A 23,242-nucleotide genomic window follows, 5' to 3' on the forward strand; every position below is an offset into this window, starting at 1 on the left:
GCCCCCAGGTCTGCCTGTAATGAATGCCTGCTAGATCATGCCGGAGGCATGACCTAGCAGATGCCTGTCCGTGTTAAACGGACAGGCAGTAATACACTGCAATACAAAAGTATTATTAAAAGTATAAATATTGCAGTGTATTATAAATGTGATCGCAGAATCGCATATTAAAGTCCCCTAGTGGGACTAGTAAAAAAGTGAAAAAAAAGTTTAATAAAGTTAATTTAAAAAAAAATGTGAAAAAAAATGAAAAACCCAGCATTTCCCCTTACAAAATGCTTTACTATTAAAAAAACAAAATAAAGTTAAAAAGTTACACATATTTGGTATCGCCGCGTCCGTAACGACCCCGACTATAAATCTATTACATTATTCAACCCGCACGGTGAACGCCGTAAAAAATGTAATCAAAAACTATGGAAAAATTGCTGTTTTCTGTGAATACTGACTTTAAACAAATGTGATAAAAAGTGATCAAAAAGTCGCATCTACTCCAAAATGGTGCCAATGAAAACTACAAGTCTTCCCGCAAAAAAAAAGCCCTCAGACAACTGCATCGGCGAAAAAATAAAAACGTTACGGCTCTTCAAATATGGAGACACAAAAACAAATAATTTTAAAAAAAAAGCGTTTTTACTGTATAAAAGTAGTAAAACATACAAAAACTATACAAATTTGGTATCGTTGCAATCGTAACAACCCGCTGAATAAAGTTATAGTGTTATTTATATCACACGGTAAACGGCGTAGATTTAAGACGCGAAAAAGAGTGGCAAAATTTCAGGTTTTTTTCTATTTCCCCCCAAATAAAAGTTAATCAATAAATAATATGTCCCCCAAAATGGTGCTATTAAAAAATACAACTTGTCCCGCAAAAAAACAAAACCTTATACAGCTATGTCGACGCAAAAATAAAAAGGTTATAGCTCTTGGAATGCGACGATGGAAAAACTTATAAAATGGCTTGGTCATTAAGGTTTAAAATAGGCTGGTCATTAGGGGGTTAATCACTTAATGGGCGTTTTTTAACTTTTTACCAAGTGGGCGTTGTAAAGAGAAGTGTATGACGCTGACCAATGACCGTCATAAACTTCTATTCATGCCAGCCCAGCTTGTTTCACTGCACAGCGTGATCTCGCGAGATCACACTGTGACGGGACTTCCTCCCACAGTTTCTTCACCGGAGCGATGGAAGAGTCAACAGACATCGCCTCCAGCCATGCCAGGACATTTATCCGAATCTGCAGCGGCTGGAGGCGATGTCTGTTCAGTCTTCCATGGCTCTGATGAAGAAACTGTGGGAAGAAGTCCCGTCACAGCGTGATCTCGCGAGATCACGCTGTGCAGTGAAACAAGCTGGGCATGAATGAAGAGAAGTGTATGACGCAGATCAGTCAGCGTCATACACTTCTCTTTACAATGCCCACTTGGTCATTAAGAACTAATTATCATAAATCTAAAATTGTTCATAACTTGCTCAAAAATTATAGTTTTTAAAAATAAAAACCACTGCTGTTATCTACATTACAGCGCCGATCAGATTATGTAGGAGATAGGGCACTTATAATCTGGTGACAGAGCCTCTTTAAAGGTAATTTCTGTCTTCACATAAATAACATTTAGGTTAAATTAGTGTTTATTTAAATTTAAAATAATACACAGCAGATAACACAGTAATAAAAAGTGGTGTGTCAAGAAATATTGACATAGGGGGAAAGGGCATAGCTTTAAAGAAATTTAAAAGCTGAGAATCCAACAAGAAGATAGTTTATGGGGAATTAGGCTGGGTTCACACGACCTATTTTCAGACGTAAACGAGGCGTATTATGCCTCGTTTTACGCCTGAAAATAGGGCTACAATACGTCGACAAACATCTGCCCATTCATTTGAATGGGTTTGCCGACGTACTGTGCAGACGACCTGTAATTTACGCGTCGTCGTTTGACAGCTGTCAAACGACGACGCGTAAATGGACTGCCTCGGCAAAGAAGTGCAGGGCACTTCTTTGCCACGTAATTTGAGCTGTTCTTCATTGAACTCAATGAAGCACAGCTCAAGATTTACGAGCGTCTCAGACGCCTCGTAAATTACGAGGAGGAGCATTTACGTGTGAAACGAGGCAGCTGTAAACAGTCTGTCTTTTCACACGTAAATGCCTCTCATCGTGTGAACATACCCTTAGAGGGCAGCCATGACCCAAACCCATCAAAGTCACAAAACAGAATCCAGGACTGCCACACTGCCATGCAGGAAAAGAGCTTATCCACCTCAGTAGCCATTAACTCGAGGACCCGATCACTTCAAGTGCCCTGATATAGTTCTCCGTGCTGTTGCCAGAAAGTGTCCGAATAACCTTATTTTAGCCAACAGTTAGGGACCAGGAATCAGAGACAGCAAGGTAATATCTGTAAGATAAATAAATTTAGCTGGGGAAAATGTTTTATATATGGAAAAAATAGTCTTGCAGAAAACTTGAATGTCACGGCATACCCACCAAATATGGTAGTATGTGCCTGAGGTGTTGTTGTGCCTCCAGCAGGTGTCAGGAGTGGAAGGGTACATTTCATTGATCATATCAGGTGTTTTATAACACTTGGATAATAGCTTATAATTATTTCCTGCGTGTATCCTTAGATAGAAGATTTATGCAAACTAACCGCTAAATGTCAAAAACGTATTCATGAGAATGGACCTGAATTTTGGGTGGGAGGACGGGGGCAGCCAAATGGTGGACGTAGGAGGGAAAGAGGCAATGGAGGTCTCGAAAGAACCCACCTCTTAACCTCTGTAACCTGAAATGAATCAATTATACAGGTAGCTAATGTGGCTGTAAGTCCATACATCTTCCTGATTCCATCTGGTTAGTACCAATAAGCGCAGTCTTGGCGGTTTATGCCCCAAAACAAAGGCCAGTGAGAGTGAGGTGAGCTTACGAAAGAATCACTAGGGCAAAAGTATTAACAGTATTTTAAAGAAGTAAAGAAAGATATAGATTTTTTGAGCGTTTATTCTCCCAAACCAAGAGAATGTGACTTTAGATCATCTACATAAATCTGTCTAAATAGATTGAAGTAAGCGTTTAACCCCTTAATGACAGCCGATACGCCTTTTCACGGTGGTCATTAATGGGCTTTATTCTAGGTCGCCACCTTTTCACGGCGGCCTAATCAACATCCTGCACGGGTCTCCCGTGCAAGCTAGAGCCGGGGCTCGGCTGTCTGATGTCAGCTGGGCTCCTGCTCCAATGGTAGCAATCAAAGTTTACTTCGATTGTGGCCGTTTAACCCTTCAAATGACGCAGTCATTAGCGACCGCTGCATTTGAGTTATTTACAGAGGGAGTGAGCTCCCTCTGTCACCCATCGGCGGCCGGCAAATGCAATTGCGGGAATCCGATGGGCTGCCATGGCTATATACCCATTAGGACGTGCCAGAGGCATGTCCTAATAGATGCCTGTCCGTTCTTTACTGACAGGCAATAATGCTCTGGTATACGAAGTATACCAAAGCATTATAGCAGCGATCTGAAGATCACATAGTGAAGTCTCCTAGTGGGACTAAAAAAATAATTAATGTGAAATAAAAATTAATAAGGTACACATTAAAAAAAATTCAACCAAAATGGTTTTATTTAGTCGAAGTGTAAAAATAAAATAAAAACTACACATATATGGTATCCCAGTAATCATAATGACCCAAAAAATAAAGTTATCATATTATTTAAACCGCAAGATGAACCCTGTAAAAAAAACCGCAAAAAACAATGGCAAAATAGCAATTTTTTTCCCATTTTCCCGAAAATAATAATAATAAAAGATCAATAAGTCCCATGTACCCCAAAATGGTAGCAATGAAGTCCCACAACAAACAATCCCTCATATGGCGACATTGACAGAAAAATAAACAAAGTTATGGCTCTTGGAAAGCAGCGATGCAAAATAAAATAATTTTAGTTCAAAAGAGTTTTTATTCTGCAAAAGTAGTAAAACACAAAAAAACTATGCATATTTGGTATTGTCGCAATCGTACAGACCCAAAGAATAAAGGTGGCATGTTATTTACGCCACACAGTAATCGGTGTAAATGTAAAACGCATAGAACAATGGCTAAATTGCTGTTTTTTTATATCCCCCCCCCCCCCCAAAAAAAAAGTTAATAAAAAAATTCTACATACCAAGAACAAGTCCTCATACAGCCATGTCAACGTGAAAATAAAAAAGTTATAGCTCTTCGAATGTGACGATGGAAAAACTATAAAAATTGCTTAGTCATTAGGGCACAGAATGCATGCAGGGGGAAGGGGTTAAATTTATAATAGAAGAGCTGCAATAGGTTTGAAGGTATAAGAACCCCTAAATATCTAATGTGATGAGTTTGCCATTGAAAAGGGAAACATAGACAACTTTCGACTGTAGTCTCTGTATACGCTTTATAACTTTAAAAAAAAATGTTGTGTTTCAATTCCTCCTCATTCATGTTTGCATTTAGAGACTGAAAACCTGTCCTGATCATGTCCAGCTAAAACTAAATTCCTATTGCATTCAGGTACTATGTTCAGTGCACGTATGCCCTGACATGTCACTGTATGCCGTTGACTCCCATTGTAAAGAAATGGGATGTATACGTCTGCCATTGACTTCTATTGTAAAGAAAAGCATACTACCAAGTACACATGATTGATACAAAGGTATATTGACGTAAACGGCCACCCACATGCCATATGACACTCTTTTGGCATACACCTGGCTAATAAAACTCTATGAGCATGTTAGACGTCTACGCCAGAAACATTTTCCAATGTTTTCATCTTCGCATTCCAAGAGCCACACTTTTTTTTGTGAGGGTTTATTTATTGTGGGGCAAGTTAAAATGTTTAATGTACCATTTTTGGGCAACATATAACTTGATGATTAACTTTTATTGACTGCGGCATCAAAAGGGTTAAGCGGTCTTTAGAGCAGGAGCCCGGCGGTAATCAGATAGCCCAGCACCCGCTCTAGCTGCCACAGGACACCCGTGCCGGGCTTAAGACACAGCGCCGTGAAAAGCCGGCACGGTAGCATAAGTACCCTTAAAGACTGCCGTGAAATATGGTGTATTTAGTCAATCAGGGTTAAGATAGTAATCATATTGCATACATGACACAGCCCGACAGAGTTAAACAACATATTCAGCTCTGCTACATCAGTGTATTATGGTTAAACCCCATGGCCACTCTCTTGACATGGTTCTTTCAGCAAAGTTGCATGAATTATGAAAATCTAGTTTGAACCACCTATAAATTTTGTCTACAATAATCACTGGGAAAACGTTCAGTGAATGAATGACCCAAGAGGAACGTAGTAAGCCCGGCAGTGTGTTGGAATATGTAAGAGACAATGTAACTCAAATATCCTTTGCAACCAAGCACACAAATTATACATTTCAGGTCCATGAACATGCATTTATTGGTATATTCATTGTCTCTAAGGCTATATTCATACACAAATGATGACTCCACTCATGTATAAATGTAATTCCCGTGGTTTGAATTTCCATAATTTATTGGTCCCTAGCCATGATTTGTGTAACCATCGCTACAAAAGAAAAGAACATAGAAAAAGATCAAACCAGCTCACCAACCTCTGTATTTCAGTTCCAATATGCTTAATCCTTTATGTGCATGGAAGTCCAGCTGATGTAGTACTACAGAGTCCAGCAAAATTCCAAAATAAGTTTATCCAGCACCATAAAGATGAAAATCCAACAGACTAGTCACTTACATGTTCCAGGCAGCACACGTCCTTCGCCTTCGCATCCCATATCTACTTCTTCAACAGAACATGGAGTACAAAACATATTAGGGCAGATTAACTAATACTGTGTAAGATTTAGACACTGTAAACTTAGACAAGGCAGTCAGAAGACGCGCCAAACTTATCAAAGTGGTGCATACTTTCTGACAAATTTGGCGCAACTAGCTAGAAATTGCAGACACTTTCCGCATTCTTATACCACTAATTTTTGGTATACAGTGTCACATTTTAAGCCACACCCCCTTTCTTCTAGTTCACACCCTCTTTCCTGCTAAGTCACTCCCCCTTTTCAGGCGTGTCTAAAACAGTTAATAAATGTGGCGCAGAGCATGTACGCAGAGTTCTGGCTCAATTTGAATAGTAAATCTACCCAATTTATCGTCATTCAATTTTTAATACCTATGACGGTAAATTTCTAATGCTAACGACGGCACATGCAAACATGACTATGGAAATATTCAGGCCAAGTGCAGTATTTTATAGAATTGTGTTTTATAAAAAATTAGACTATTTTCTTCAAGAATGCGTCAGGCTCTTCATTTTCTATGTCACTATTTATATAGCAATATGTGAGAAATGTTAAATATGGCTTCAGGTCAGGCCATGTAAAGCAGCAGATTGGGTGACCGCGACCATTTGACTTTCTTCTCCTCAGCTTCAATGTAGCCATTCCTTCCTTTTAACGATTAGTCATAACCCTACAATCTTTGTGCATTTGTGACATTTTATTTCCTTCTTCTGTGTCATCCGGCTACTATAAATCACTTCATTTTCTGTCTTTTATCAACACTGTACCACTTAACCTAATACTTAGCCATGACTAAAATCTCAGAATGCTTCCAGGGAAAAATCTCTACCTCACAATAGTGTTTCTTATTACACATTGATCCATGGCTGCATGCTCTGCCTTTACACAACATTATTTACACTGAAGGGTGCCATGAAATATCCAGGTCTGACATCGCTCTTGTTCTAGGTGTTTGTCTTAAAATGTTCCTGGCAGGAAAGCGCCAATTAAGTTGGCTATTATTATCATTATTATTATACAATTAGACATTATATAGCAAAAGACAAGCAATTCTAAGAAATTAAACCTATTCACTCCAATATTTTTTTTAAAATATGTTGTACTGAGGTACTTTGATATATCCCAACAGGTAAATACTTTACAACAGTATATCATTGTGAAGATTCCTGAATTTGGATGTACTGCATACAAAGAAGACCAGCTAGTTTACTTTCAGCTACTCCTTAATGGGGTTTTCCTAAATTTTCAATTGATGCCTTATCCTTAGCAAACGTTAGGGGACCACGACCCCTTTACTGCAGTACCCAGCACCACAATGTCCATACAAGTGGAGCAGTGCCAGTCTAGAGAATAGGGCTGAACTGCAGTACCAGGCGCAGCCACATTCATATGGACATCACTGTACTGGGAACTTGCCACTGCCTTTTCGTTCTGCTGATCGGTGGGGGTCCCAGTGAATACCCCACAGATTACAGCTGATGTCTTAAGTCCCAGCAGCTGGACACCTTAAGATAAACTTATTATCAGGGAACTCTTCTAACAAAAAGATATTGCCCTAATTGCATAACCCCTATAATTTAGTCAAGTTATGCACAAAAGATATACATGTTAGATGCAAAATATGTCCAATTCACATACTGGACATAAAAGACACTGCTGTACGGTAATTTTCTGGGGTAGATGGTAATATTTTCCTCAACAAACCACGGTTGCCTTGCATTGGGGTCAGGATTTTGAGCTGGTGTGCTCCTTACAATAGGAAGAACTATATTGTAATTAATATAGAACTGTAATACATGAGATACAGGCTGTTCTGCAATGAAAGACACGGTTCTCACCATTGTTCAAGAGATGGCTAGTGAATGATTTAAGTAAAATATTCACTAGCCATCTCATTAGCGCTTGTCACTCAGACCACTGCTTGCTACGGCTTTTATTTCTATTGTATTTGCCTGCGCTCAGACACATCTACCATACACCTTTGTACACTGAACACTGCCAATGCCATCCTCTAAAACAGTCGTGATGGCAAAAACTGAGAACATGTCTTTGTGTGCTTCTGCAAGATACCTTTGTGAGAACAGCTGTGCTTTGATAATGCGTGCCACCTCTAAATTGGTGCTCATGAAACGAGCCACTTGCCTTATTGCCAGCATGGCTCGTTGCAGTGCTACTGCTGCAATTTTATTTTCATCACTGGCTTTCTATTGAAGTGGAAAGAGAAAGATTGCCAAGTCCTGATGCTCGCTTTTCTCCATTTTGCCCAGTGTGACTTGGCTCTTAGCTGTCTGTTGCTCCAGTGATGAGAAACAATGCACAGCTTATTCATGCGCTGAATGTCTTCCATTTCAAGCATCAGTGACACCCCCTTGTGAACCAGTGCGTAAGCCATCAATGACAGCCACTAATACAAACCTAATTAAGGCAAACCAAGCATTCTCCGGAAAAGGGATAATTAGTCCTCGAAGGGTCAAAACGACCAAGACTTTTTTCCATTTTGAATAAAAAAATATTAATTAGTATGCATCATATAAGAATTTAAATGCATATTAATAGGATAAGCGTATGCAGGCAAAGGCTCTCTGTGGAGGATAAACAAAGCCATCCTTGATGTAGTGAGGACTTTCAGGACATTCCATATACATAAACAATGCTCAGGATCTTCCAGGTTTCTTATGAACTTAAGATGCATTTACTTAGATCTGGAGTTGTGCACATGACAAGGGATTACCACTTGTTGCTCGGTGCGATGCTCCCTAAAACGTCTACAGTGAGTTTCACGACCGCAACTTATTATTAGTATGTGCAGAAGAATATAGCACAAGCAAAGGCATTCGAGATCCTGAAAGTTTCTTATTACATATTCTGAGTGACAATATATAGCGAAATATTGAACAAACAACCATTCTATTCAGTTACTAAAAATGCTCTTGGACCACAACAGAAGACATTTACGGACCGATTTACACAAGAATAACGGATCATATAGTATCAGTATACAATTGGCATTGCATCCGCTTTATGGATCTGTAATGCTTATGGGCTTATTACACAAAACAGCCCCTTTGAAAAACTGATGCAATACGAGTTACATACAGAGAACATATTTTGAACACTCTCCATAGACTTCAAAGGGCATTTTCAATCCACAAAACAAGTAAAAGTAGTGCATGCTGCGTTTTTAAAATATGCACGCATTTTATACACACATGTGAATAGCCCCATAGATCAACAGTAGCTGCATATATAGGCACAAAAAAATACATACTTAATACTGATCAAAAATACACTCCTGTGAAGGAGATCGAACTAGTAGATTGTACTCTGTTTGTAGATTGTACACTAAATTTATGTGTGCCAACTAATGTATTATTTCCCTATATTTATCAAGCACAAACATACTGGAGAATTTTAAAATAATTTCTTCCCATCAATCTCTGCCCCCAGTGGAGCTTACACATGCACGCACCATGGGCACTTTTATAAGAAGCCAATTACCCTATTTTTGTGCTGGAAGTCATCAACATTCTGCTTGTATGCAAAATAGATTGAAAAAAAACAAACAAAAATAAAAACAGGTTACTCAGTATAGATTTGTAGTGGAGGAGTCTTCTCAAGTCTGTGACCTAGTCCTTTTTCTGATCAACCAATGAAAGCATCTTTCCTGCACAACTAGGCAAAGAAATAGACAGGTCAGAAATCCCACGACAGTCAGAGGTCAGATAATTAATCTTAGGCTCCATTTCCATTTTACAAAGATTAGTAGTCCTTGGTAGAGAAGTGGCTAAACAGTTAGGCCAACGGTAACCATCATGGTAAACACAGTTTATAGAATATTAGATCCTTGAGGCCTTCTACTTAATTAAATAAACATTTTAGAGAACAATTCTGTAGAAACTATGCATGGTGCTGTTCCTCTGTTATACTTCCTGCAAATGTATGAATAAATTGACAGCTTGGTGTTACCATTCCCCTTGTTGATAGGCTGTCTGACACTGTCTGCACTGATTGGACAGTGTCAGACTATGTAGGGACACACCCCATTGACACAGAGAATGGTAACACCCAGTTGTCAATTTATTCATACATTTCCAAGAGGAATAACCGAGAAACGGCACAACATAATGGTCTAAGAAAAAGTGCACCAGCATTATTTTATAAAGAATGCAGGTATTAAAACAAATGTTAGAAGAGTTGACAGGTTATCTTTAATATTATATCATGACATTTGTTCTTATGAGACAATACACTCATCCAGTGTACAGGATCATAAATATCAGAACACAATCCAATGAGATTAAATCCATAACGTATTTGATGTGAATTTTAACTGCTAATACATTCTAATAAAGTTTTATTTTAAGCACTTACTTTACTGCATGGATAACTCTTTGGGAGTATTGGAAAGACTCGTGCCTCAGGGATATAATAAGCTTAACTGATTGGTTTAAGATGCTACCAATGTTAGGAAAAGGGATATTCATTCTTTCAGGATTCTTTCGGTGAAAACATAATTTATGTGCCATATCCTTAATGATTCTGAGCTGCTCAATACAGTGGTACATTACTACAGCTGCATTATTATATTACTGCTCTCATTATCCATAATGTTTAGCTGTAGGCAACAATTATCAATGCAGTAATAGAATTGAAATGTATTTCTGTCTCTAAAATTCAGGTCACATTAGATAATATTACTTTTTCTTGTCCTGGGCAATAATTAAAATATGGTGACACAGTATTATGGGCAATGGTGCATATAAAGCAATTTGGGAAATGCTTAAATACAAAAGGTCACACATGTTCAGCAATCAGTTCTAGATGTGGAAGTGGCAGGTTTTAAGCATTGCAATGCTACGTTTCACAATAGAGAATGGCTCCTCTAAGTGGTTGGCATTGGCTAGATTGGGGTGCCAAATCATAGGAAACACGCTCTTCTTCTCCCTTAACCCCCACAAGGAAAAATAGACGTTCCCAATCAGATTCCCAGGTCACATTCCCCAGAATAGTCACCGATTGACTGTGGTTACTCTGTAGTGGGGTCACATTGCCAGGGGTCATCTACGAATTAGAAATGAGGAAGTAACAAGCTAGAGGACGAGACAGAACCGTAGTCAGGAGTCAGACCAGGAGTAGATGTCAGGAGTAGAACCACAGGAACCAAATCGACAAATTCAAAAAGCAAGACAAGAGCTTGATCCAGGAACAAGACATAGGTCAGGACCAGATTAGAAACAGAAGGGGAGGTGCATGGCTGCCTACCAACTGGAGCAGCGGACGCTCGAAAAGACGCATCACTGGAACTAGGCGAGGTGAGTAACAAATATTATTTTTGCCCATCTTTTTAGGTAAATAAGAAATAATAATTTAAAAAAAGGCTACAAATGTAGCAAATATGTCTTTTAAGTCTATAGGACTACATTATTTGTGCATCATCAAAATCCTCAGGTGAACTTATTGCATTGTTTTACATGCAGCACTATGTAAAACCACGGACGTTATGATGTTTTAATGATTTGTGTGACATCAGGAAACATGTCGGGGGCTTTGCGGAGAGTGTTTTTTAATTACACTACATGTTCTTCGTTATGAATATTGGGGTAGCGTTCTGCAGACGCTCACCATCACTTTAAAACTTTAGCGCTTGTTGTTGAATACACTTTCTACTGCTGGCCAGCAGAGATTGAACTGTCCTACTTATATATAAGTTCTCAATCCCAGAGCATTTAGTGGTTTTTAAAGTGTAGGTCAAGTGCTTTTAAGAAAGGATATCATTTTCCAGATGTTTTAGATTAGTAATAAATACGTTTAGTCAATTAAGTTTAGTAGAGCGGAAAATAGGGTTTGTTGCCAAACGGGAAATTGTAGCAGTGAAATCATGAAGTCGTCTCTGCTACCTCTGTAAACATCGCTACTACCGTAATGCTTATAATTATTTTTCCCCCTTGGTAAGTCAGTCTGGTGACCAGAGTAGTAGGCAAATCAGGACCCATAACAAGTTTGCATTCCATAACAGACATTTATCCACGAAGGCTGTGTTCATATCCGTGCTGGATGTTTCCTAAGGAGCCTCCTATTCCAAAAACGGGGGTCCGCAACCCTGTTCCTACCTGGTGAGGCGGCCGCTGCATCCGGTCGGTGACAGTGTTCAGATTCTGGAAACAGACCAGCTCGCTAAGCTACGCTGTTTCTGTAACTTTCATAGAAGTTAATGGGAGTTACAGAAACACCGTAGCACAGCAAGATACGTTGTTTCTGTAGCTTTGAAGTTAGGGAAAGAGCGTAGCTCACGGTTTCTGTGACTCCCATTCATTTCTATGGGATGAGTGTTGATAAGTGATCTCTACAGAACAGGAAGTATCAGTCTATTGTGAGGATCAGTGGTTAGTGTGAAAACTGCAAGATTTTAGTATTATATTTTAATGTAGATAATAAAATAGAACATTTTAAAAAGACCACCAAAAATTCTTGAAAAATATGCTTAACATAAAAACTTGATTTAAACAAAAGGTCATTCTCTGATGACACATTTCCTTTAAATAATGTAATGTATTTATAGAACAGGTTGCTACAGTTATGATCATACCCAATATTCTGTACGTACTGTATATTATTTGATGTTACCATTCCACTTGATAGGCTATTTATAATAAAATGTATCAGGCTGCGTTCACATCTGCGTTCTGAGATCCATTGTTCTGTTCCATAGTAAGAGAAAAACAATGAGACTACTGAAAGCGCCAGATCTGTTGCATAATTGAAACCAACGGTGCCCTACGGAACCGATTGACTTGAATAGGTTCCGCCGAGTTTCTGTCATGGTTTCTGCCATTTTGGCAGACAAAATAGTGCTGCATCCGAACGCTAGCCTTTTTTATTTTAACCTTTTTTCTACAGATATTTTTAGTTTATATATTTTTTTAACATGTTTAATGCCATAATAAGTTTTATTAATTATTTAACATAGAAATGTACATACATACAAGTTTGTGTACTTATAAGTACACAGGCTGTTTGGGCATACATAAGTATGCCTTAACAACAGGCATTCTGAAGAGACAGCCCTATGGTACTTTGGAGTATGGGTTTAGCTCACATCAAAACATATGCCTGTCATGCAATTAAAGGGTGAATCGCTCCCTTGATTTCCTCTTGTATGCCATGATCTGCTTTGATTGTGGCATTCAAAGGGTTAAATGACGGAGATCAGAGGTTTCTTTGATCTACATCATTAGAGCAGGAGCACTAGCTGCAGTACTACTTCTGATCGCGCAGGCACAGTGACAAGTGCCCATGTGATCAGAGCATCGTAATAGTACAGCAAGGTACTCTTACCTGTGCCATACCATTACGGTGTGACGGGTTAAATAGCTAAAAATCATAGATGCTATTTTGGCATAATATTTCTAATATTGTCAATTATAAAACCCGATGTTTCTGTAAAAAATAATAAAAATTTACAGTTTTTCCAATTTACTAATTTAGCATATGTATTATCTATAGTGCCATTAGGAGATAAATAGAAGCCAAGGGAAGTGGTGCTGACACAAGCCAGTAATATAAAACAATATTAAATCCTCCAATGAATTAGAAGAAGCTGTTGTCGCTGTAAACGTATAAAATTGTACTGTAGAGGAGTTAATAGCAGGTCTTGCATTATGATTTTACTAAAGTAGCCGTTATCACTGGTTAAATATAGGAGAGAATATTCAATTTATATATAATTTTTCTAAATGATGGCAGCACAGCATTAATCATTTCAGGAGGAAGCGTGTGGGAGTAGAAGGGTACACAGTAATATTAGTTTACAATATATTCTCATATAATCTAGTCTATGTACAAAGTAAAAGCTATTGTTTTAGCAATTATGACTGAAAAAAATCAATATAATATAGATGTAATATGTACTTGCTAATGGCTGTCCTTTAGTAATATGTAAATAATCTACTGCATGAATACTATAGTATAGGTCAGGGTTAAAAGTCAGAAAAAACCCTTGAGTCACATAGAATGTCATGTTCCATTATTCAACCCAACAGGAGGTCATATCTGCAAAATGTCTGTTGTCCAGACAAAATACACATTCAGGTCGAAATAACTTATCAAACGCATAACTCCAATGACGTACAATAGAAGAAAACACAGGGTCAGACTCTATGAGCTACACTAAGTGCATTTCATCACTACTCAAGTGCTTCGGGATGCGGAGAGAATCCTTCTGTAAATAAGTAAGAATTTCATATTTTGCTCTTGGTTGTACTCTGCAGCCATTCAGGCAGTTGAGGTCAGCAAACCTTATGCTACTTGCTCATCCATGTCCTTATTGCTGTGCTAGGGGAGGTAAAATGACCTATAGAAGACATATGACCATATCTGCACTCTATCTCTTTCTATAAGTAGCCAACTGCGTCTGGATTTGGAATACATATATCATCGCCATAACACATGGGAATGAAAATCACAGTGGTTTTCTGGAGTGTGACTCAGCCGGCTACACGTCTAATAACTTGGTAAATGCTGCTGTGAGCAAACTAAATGCATAGCCACCATTAGTACATAGCCTGAAAGGGCTCGGCAAATGTCAGGTCCATGTAACCGGCTCCGGATATACTCCAAATGTCATTGCTCAATATATAAGCTCTGTGGTTCTGGCTTAAAAAACAAACAAACATTGTGCACTTGTTTATTATATACTATAGAGATTATCTCTGAGCCATTTTGTTCAAATTCAAAACTTCTATATTTGTTTGAAGAATAAAAAATGAACGAGCAGTAAAATTAATATATTAGCTGAAAAAAAGCAGAGCCAAAGCAAACAGCAGAGATTATTACATAAATGATCAGTCTCTAAGAGGCTTCAAAACCATTTACTGTCAGAATCACTAGACTGATTTGAACGAAGGATTTCATTTTTATCATGTAGCCCTTTCACATCACCCTTAGGCCTCCTTCACACACAGAATTTTTCTGGTAATTTAAGCTGCCTAAAAAACATGCAACGTGTTTTTTTAAGGCATTATTAGTGGCGTTTTACATTTCGTACATGCTTTTTTTCTGGTGTTCTTGAAGTCTCAACAACCTTTTCAGATCAGCTGACTACCGTGTGTGACACTTATAACACTCCTGGTGATCAGATAACATTGCTGGGGGAAGCTGAAGCCAGTCACTTATTTCTTCCGCCGTGGTCGCTGTACGTTATTCATAGTCAGGTCGCGTCTGATACAGCTAAAGCCACTCCTTGTTATCTGTTGTCCGCTCTCGCTCATAGGAGGTCCCGGCTGGTAGACCCCCTCTATGATGATGTCCACATTCCCCCCTCTTTATGAGGCAACCCATTTATCCAATGATTTAGGAAACGTGCTGCAATATACATATGTCCCTGTATTTTGCCATTTAGAAAAGGGTAGGATTAATCAAATAAAATAGCTTATCTGTATGTCAAATCGCATAAATAGACAGAAATGCTTGAAGTGAATTGAGATTAATACCTACTAACATGTTTTGCAGCTAAACGACAGAAAATATGGCCAACGCAATTAAATAGCCTCCAAACTGAACCAGCGTGCCGCACAAACTCATGCTGTAATTTTTGCTAAATCTGTAAATACTGTGCAAGTTAATCATTTATATTTAATGGACTTATTTAGGCTGCCATTAATCATGGATTAAACAGAGCAATATACGGTTTGTGAAAATAATAAGCAAAGGTGTGAAAACCGTGTAGTTTATTTTACATGTCAAGTTCTTAGTACAATATATTTAGTACCCTCCAAAAATGAAAAAAAAAAAAAAAAAAAAGATCAATTTTATTCATGCAGCAATTAAAAATTAACCACTTGGTAAATGACCAAAAACGTCAGACATTGGAAAGCATTAATATAAGGGAAATAGAAGGGAAACCATACAACCTATGCCATTATATACACAGCTCAAAGCCTTAAATGGGATGTCTGGGGAGGTTGGTGATCTGCCGATTGTGAGGGTACAACTGCTCTGAAATCACCGGTTATTGCCAGTGAACTGTGGCCTCAAATGGTTGACCATGTAATAAATGGGTAGGTTATGAAAAACATATTTGAAGTCATATTTATCCTAAAATATCTCACAAATTTAAAACATAAAACACAGTGTAATAACCAATAGTCCAATTGTGACACATGAATAGAATTTTTTTTAAAAATACTATGGTCTTCCTCTCCGAGTGTGTGCTTGGTTTAGAAACACATTGATTCTCAATTCATCCTCTAAGCATCACCAGTTCTTTGTGTGAAGCTTTTACTATATAATTTCTCAATGTATAGACCTTTTGATAGACTTTGGTGTGATTTATTTATACGTTTAAAGTAATTTATTACCATTTTTTTCCCTTTCAGAACTCCCTGCTATTACTTCAGCTACTAATCAGCTATGGGAAATAAGTGAATTGCTTCTTCAATGACCACCTACAGAATCCACATTTCCACAATGGCTTTTTGATGTCTATCAAGAATAGTGTGACCTTCAGTCTCACAGTATGTGTGGAGCATTTGAAAAAAGAGACTGCACTTGGCTTCCTGATAAAGAAACATTACAGTGTTGTGTGTTGAACGTCAGCTATACGTTCATGAAGTGACCAATTTGTTATTAATAATTAGAAGACAAAAACAATTTCTCAGTCGTGCGCAGCGAAACAAGCATTAAGAACTGAAAAATGAGGGAAATAAACCTCAGAATTAACTTGCTGTTTGGACTAACAATCACTGCCCTCGTGCAAGCTACTCAGAAAAAGATGGATTGTCCAGAGCTGTGCACATGTGAAATCCGACCGTGGTTTACACCGAGATCTATTTATATTGAAGCTTTCACAGTGGATTGCAATGCATTAGATCTTTACAGCGTCCCTGACAGACTCCCAGCTAACACACAGGTCTTACTTTTACAGGCTAATAACATTGAAGAAATTAAAAATGCTGATTATTTTCCAGTAAATCTTACAGGGCTGGATTTATCACAGAACAATCTGTCCTCTATGGTCAATATCAATTTCACAAATGCCCATCGGGTACTTTCTGTATACCTGGAGGAAAATAAACTAGTGGAACTGACAGAAGAATGCTTTTCTGGACTGGTAAATTTACAAGAACTCTACATTAATCATAACTTGATATCCACAATTTCCCCAAATGCATTTGCTGGGGTAGGCAATTTGCTCAGACTTCACCTTAACTCAAACAGATTGCAAGTGGTTAATAGTCAGTGGTTAGAAGCATTGCCACATCTGGAGATTCTTATGATTGGTGAAAATCCAATAATCAAAATCGAAGATATGAACTTTAAGCCTCTTATCAATCTGCGCAGCCTGGTTTTAGCAGGAATAAATATTACAGAAATATCTGATAATGCCTTCATAGGCCTAGAAAATTTGGAAAGTATTTCTTTCTATGACAACAGATTTGTTAACGTCCCCTCTGTTGCTCTTCAAAAGGTTTTGAACCTCAAGTTTTTGGATCTAAATAAAAATCCTATTAGGAGAATACAAAGAGGAGATTTTAGCAATATGTTACACTTGAAAGAGCTGGGCATTAATAACATGCCAGAGCTAGTTTCAATAGATAGTCTTGCCATTGAAAATCTGCCAGAGCTACGAAAGATAGAATCAACCAATAACCCAAAACTGGCCTATATTCATCCCAATGCATTCTATAGACTTCCTAAATTAGAAACACTCATGCTCAACAGCAATTCTCTTAGTGCCCTTTATAGAAGCACTATAGATGCTTTGCCCAACCTTAAGGAATTAGGGATACACAGCAACCCCATCAGATGTGACTGTGTGAACCGCTGGATAAATATGAATAAAACAAGCATTCGTTTTATGGAAACTGATTCATTGTTTTGTGTGGACCCCCCTGAATTTCAAGGTCAGAATGTTAGACATATACACTTCAGGGAAATGATGGAAATATGTTTACCGCTTATTGCTCCTCAGAGCTTTCCCTCAGATCTGGATATAAGTACTGGAAGCTCCGTTTCATTACATTGCCGAGCTACGGCAGAACCAGAGCCAGACATTTACTGGATCACACCTTTGGGTTCTAAGCTTCAACCCAATACAATTAATGGTCCACTCTATGTCCATGCTGAAGGAACTTTGGAAATTACCAGCATAAGTGTTTTAGAAGCTGGACTTTATACTTGCGTAGCGAAGAACCTGGTTGGTGCAGATTTAAAAACAGTCATGATCACAGTAGATGGATTCCTACCAGAGGATGCCAATGGATCAGTCAATATTGACATCAAGGAAGTTCAAAGCAATTCTGTTTTGGTGTCTTGGAATTCCCAGTCAAAGATTTTGAAATCAAGCGTGCAGTGGATTGCATCTCTCAGTGCAGAATTCACCAGAATTGCTCACAGTGTTCGAATGCCATCAGACGTCAAACAATACAATTTAACACGTCTCAGTCCATCGACTGAATATAAGATTTGCATAGATATACCCACCATCTATCAACAAGTTGAAAAGCAATGCATTAACGTCACCACAAAAGGAATGGATACCATGAGAAAACATAATGAAACCTTTAAGACAACAGCTCTGATCATCATCATGTGTGGTCTGTTTGGGATCATTACTGTGGCATACTTTTTCAACTATATCGCTTTATACTTAAGACCGTTTTCTGAACGGAAATACAATGGGCATCTTTTGCAGACACCACCATTTGCTTACAATGACCTATACCCTCCTTTGTTGAGCCTTTGGAATCTTGACAATGAAAGCACATCTCTAGAAGTCAAATCTACAGTTATACAAGTACCCAGTATGATGCCATAAAAACAACGCAAAGAGAATGTGACCCATGGAATACAAAAAAGCACAAGGTTCTAGTTGTGCTCCTCTAAAAGCAGGAAGACTATTTTCTAGGAAACAAAAGACAACATAATGTCACAGTATCCTAAGGCTTAACATACTTACAAGCCAGACAAGGAAGTCATTCATACAATAAAAAAACTAGGTAAAACAAAGAACTAGGACTCCCTTTGTCAAATACAAAACAGATATATAACTTTTGTTTTATGTACTTTCTTTGGTTTGTTTAAATTTTTTTACATTATACTGTAGTTGAACTGAGCAATACCTCCTCTTCTGTGATGTATTACACATTTTAGCCAAGAGTTTTTCAAGTGACGAAATAGAATTGACATGTGATGTTACAAAATGGAAATTTCAGTAGCGTAGTAAAGACAGTAAATATGTAAATCTTTTTTATGAAAAAAAATACATTTTGATTAAAATAAAAACTGTCTGTGCCATGACTACTTTGTTATGTGATAAGGACATATGTGATGTGACGATTATGCCAACTGTAGTATGCAAATTGCAAGCCATATGACATGTTAAAGAAAGTGAATTGAGACTGTATGAAGTAGTGCAATGTGTCTGTATGCTAGCAAGGCCTAGGGTTTTTTTTTTAGCTTTTTTTTATTGAATAATGCAAATCTCCTGCAATACTTTATATCTAAAATATAACAACTCAAATATAACACCAAGTTGACTTAATGTTCATTTAATTCAGTTTAACGTCGATACAAACATAGAAACATTTCTGGTCTTTTTCCGCAGCCATATAAAAATATCTACCTCGGTCTCCGATTTCTGCCCCCATCATTAATGGAAATTACTAGTCTCTTGTATGTGAATTCAACGTCAAAATCATTGCAGAAAACGGACTGGTCACAGTACAGGTAATCAGTATCACTCAGCCGTCTGTGCTGTAGATTGACTGGTCTAAGTACCATGTTTTCAGACCGGTTTCTTGCATCTCTACACTGTATCGCAGTGAAAATCTAAGGCCACTTTCACACGGCAGTATTTTGGTTAGATTTTGCATCAGTATTTGTAAGCCAAAACCAGGAATGGGTCCAAAACAAGAAAGAGGTACAAATCTTTATTTTCTACTTTTTCTTGGTTTATGTTCCACTCCTGGCTTATAAATACTGATGCAATATACTGACCTAATTACTGCCATGTGAAAGTGGCCTTATTCTGAAATGTTTTATAAAATATAGCTCATTACTTAGTATACAGATGTGCCCACTCTTACCTTTGCTTGAATATGGTTAAAGACTCAAATTTATCATGAAACCGATTCAATAAAATATCCCAACATGCTAGCAAAACTCTTGACAGGCTGCAATTCACATCACAATTCACATCACAGCCAGTGGGTGGCCGCACATAGACACATATAGCATAGAAAACTCTCCCGCCTACCCCTAAATCAGTTGTTTTTTTTTCAAAGTTGATCATCACGCACCAGAAATATCAGGATTTGTTAAGATATGAGAAAAGGTAAGGGAGGGCACATCTGTAAGTAGCAAAGCTGCATGAAGATGTAGCCTCTCTTACATATCACAAATGTATGTGCTGGGGGTTAGGAAATGAACCATAGCAAATGTACCAGGTTAGAATAATAAGTACTTCATCATTGTATATCTATTTATCTATTACATACATTTATATACAGTATATACAAATATACACTAGAGCCAGCCTTTGTTCATTGGCAGTGAAATGCTACTCAGTACAGCTTCAGCTATAGTGCTAGCAGCATTATTAATGGACAGATACGGCTCTGTGTGGTGGTGCTCGGGGAAGGGAGTACAAGTATATGCTGTGAAACAAATCTAATGTCATGGTCCCTGTTTATCTCTAGTATCATACAACAGGTTGTACATACCATACAATTAGCCCATGAGCAGTGTGAGTCTGTGCAGGATTACACAGCTTCTACAGTAAGCCCCGCATTACCAAACAAGGGGAAGGACCTTCATCTCCTTCAAGGATTGGGAGTAAAGGCGAAAGAGCACCTCTTGTTAGCAGAGTTGTGTATTGGCATGAACCCGCAACATGAGTGAGCCCCACTTCGCCATGTATACCTCTGATCATATGATTTTTATTACATAGTCATGTTATTTTATGGGCTTTAAATTAACAGGTCTAATATTTACCAAAATGTATTTGATTTTAATAGGATGAAAGTGTTTTAAATGAAAATAAGTAATTATATCTTATAACACCTATGCAAAACGCAGATATGTTTTTAACAAGGTGATAGAAAGAAGAACACAACTAATAGATCATTAACTGGATACTTTTTTATTCTTGCCTTTATCTTTTCTCAAAGATTTCTAGTAAATTTTATTTAAATGTCATGATCCTCTACTAAAACAGTAGGTTGGGGGCATGATTAACTGAGGGTGGGTGCGAGGAAAATTGACAAAACTGTAAAACTTATGTAGAGCATTTAGGGTCTTTTCTCACGTGCCATTTTGATGCAATTTTTTTAGGGTAGATTCACACACAGCGTTTTTAGTAGCATTTTATGCCGTGTTTTAAGTTGATGTTAGTTTGAAGTCAATAAAGAAATATAAAATGCCCTTCAAACATGATGTTTTTTTAAGTTGGTAGTTTATTTTTATTTAACTTGCATTTTTTTGGGTCAGTGGCGTTTTTTCAATATCGCAGCAAGCCTGGCTTTGGAATCTTTGCATCACATGATTTTTGAGTCACACGATTTGCAATGTGTAAAATGCAACCTAAAATAAATGCATTCAGTATAAGACATTTTTTTTTTTTTTTTTTTTTTAAAAGCCAGCAAAATCGCCATAAAAAACGCATGTACCATTTTCCAAACATTAGGCCAAAAAAACACTGCACAAAAAGTGTGTGTGAAGGATGCCTGATGTGTTTTTTTAACCCTTCTAAGGTGCGGATTGCAAATGTAGGAAAAACATATAGGAAAGATTGAAAAAAAAAAATTTCGATTCGGAAAAAAACTGCATTAAAATGCCACGTGAGAATACGCTCTTATGCACTTAACCTAAATGCAGCTACTATTATCACTGTAATTATTCTTTCACTCATTTCAGCTGGCTGCTGTTCACTGCTCTCAAGCACTTGGCTCTGCCTTCTCCCAACTGAGCTATTATACGCATAAAATTTTTTATGCAATAGTAAAGTAGTGAATAGTTGAGGTTAGTAAAATGATAGTGTTAAGTACCATACTTTAGTACAAGAATGCACAAGATTAAAATCCGTTTTTATTTCAAGATCACAATGACCCAATGGAAGTTGTAAATAAGATTATATTACATTATTTTATTCTATAGTAATATTATTCTATATTATTTCATATCAAATATTGATTTTCATTCGTATTACTCTAAGTTTAATATCACAAATGTAAAATGTTTATGTTAAGTTTTGCTGCATAAGTAAAAGTTCAATTTTCACTAAGGTGGAATTTCTAATTAAACGCAGCATTTCAGAGAAATAATAGCAGAATATCTCTACAAGCAACGTTTCACCCCATGGAGAACATTTTTAAAATTAGATATTGAGTTAACTGTAAGCATTAACAAAATCCATTTATCTTCACAAGGCACAGAGCTTCATCATGAACTTGAATGCCTTTTTATTGTTATTGCCCATTCATAATGGTTATACCTCTCTCCTTACTCAAGTATGTTAGTTGGAATTGCTTGTGTTCTAAAAACATTTATGGTTTGCTTAGTAATGTGTTTTAAACTTTATAATTAGGTTTGTGATCAGTTACATAAGAATAAAACTTTTATATTCAAATGTCCTATTAAAAGTAAGAACCTAGAGGATATTGTGTGCTACTGGATTCTCTTCTGAAGGAATAGGAACAATACCTTAACATTCATCAAAAATTGACGTATTCTTTATAAATGTTAAATGCACATATTCAACATTTTAAAAGAAAATATAATTTGCCTACAAATAACAATAATAGAGCAAGAACAGCATTTTCATGCATAAAAAACCCCAGAATATATGCGTTTCAAAAGTGTTCGTTTAACAGAAGGGGACCTTCATCTTTTAGCCAGAGCAGAGAGCTTCTATAAAAAAGCATTTCTGGAAATTCAGGCACATTACATGGGCAGCCCATTGATTTAATTGATGTAATGCCTAATTTCCCCTATGGAGGCGCTGTGCAAATACGGAAGACTTGTAGGTGAGATACCACACAGATTACAGCTCATTGCTGGGGATCCCAGAAGCAAAACACCTTGTCACCTTGGCCCTCCTCCCCCCGATCAGACTACCCCCTGGACAATTAAATAAAAATATGCTCGCTACACCGCTCCTGTTCTCCTCTCCAGGCCACCTGAGGCTCCCTTAGCACGCAGTATCACAATGTTGTATTTGATGCAGCCCTGAAAACGTGGAGTGCTGCGACTCATATAAGGCCCTGATGCTGCTCGGCGTCAGGACCTTGTATGAGCCACTGTAGGCTGAGGGAGCATTATGGGATAGTGGTGGAAGTAGATGAGAAGCAGGACAGAATAGACGATTATTTATTATTATTATTATTTATTTTAAATTAATTCTATGGTGCTGTACATATGAAAA

At 37.6% G+C, this 23,242-nt stretch overlaps 2 protein-coding genes across 3 annotated transcripts in view; one reads left to right on the plus strand and one right to left on the minus strand.

Moving 5' to 3' along the window:
• LRRN3 (leucine rich repeat neuronal 3) overlaps positions 1-19,346 on the plus strand; it is a 48,172-nt gene extending 28,826 nt beyond the window's left edge. Inside the window, exon 2 of the mRNA XM_075857078.1 lies at positions 16,197-19,346. Coding sequence (XP_075713193.1) covers positions 16,514-18,637 — 2,124 coding nt within the window. The 5' untranslated portion in view covers positions 16,197-16,513 and the 3' untranslated portion in view covers positions 18,638-19,346. The remainder of the gene's footprint in view (positions 1-16,196) is intronic.
• Positions 1-23,242, minus strand: part of IMMP2L (inner mitochondrial membrane peptidase subunit 2) — a 1,017,993-nt gene that overhangs the window by 638,040 nt on the left and 356,711 nt on the right. The window lies entirely within an intron of this gene.

The sequence above is a fragment of the Rhinoderma darwinii genome, chromosome 3 (assembly GCF_050947455.1).
Source record: "Rhinoderma darwinii isolate aRhiDar2 chromosome 3, aRhiDar2.hap1, whole genome shotgun sequence".
NCBI lineage: Eukaryota > Metazoa > Chordata > Amphibia > Anura > Rhinodermatidae > Rhinoderma > Rhinoderma darwinii.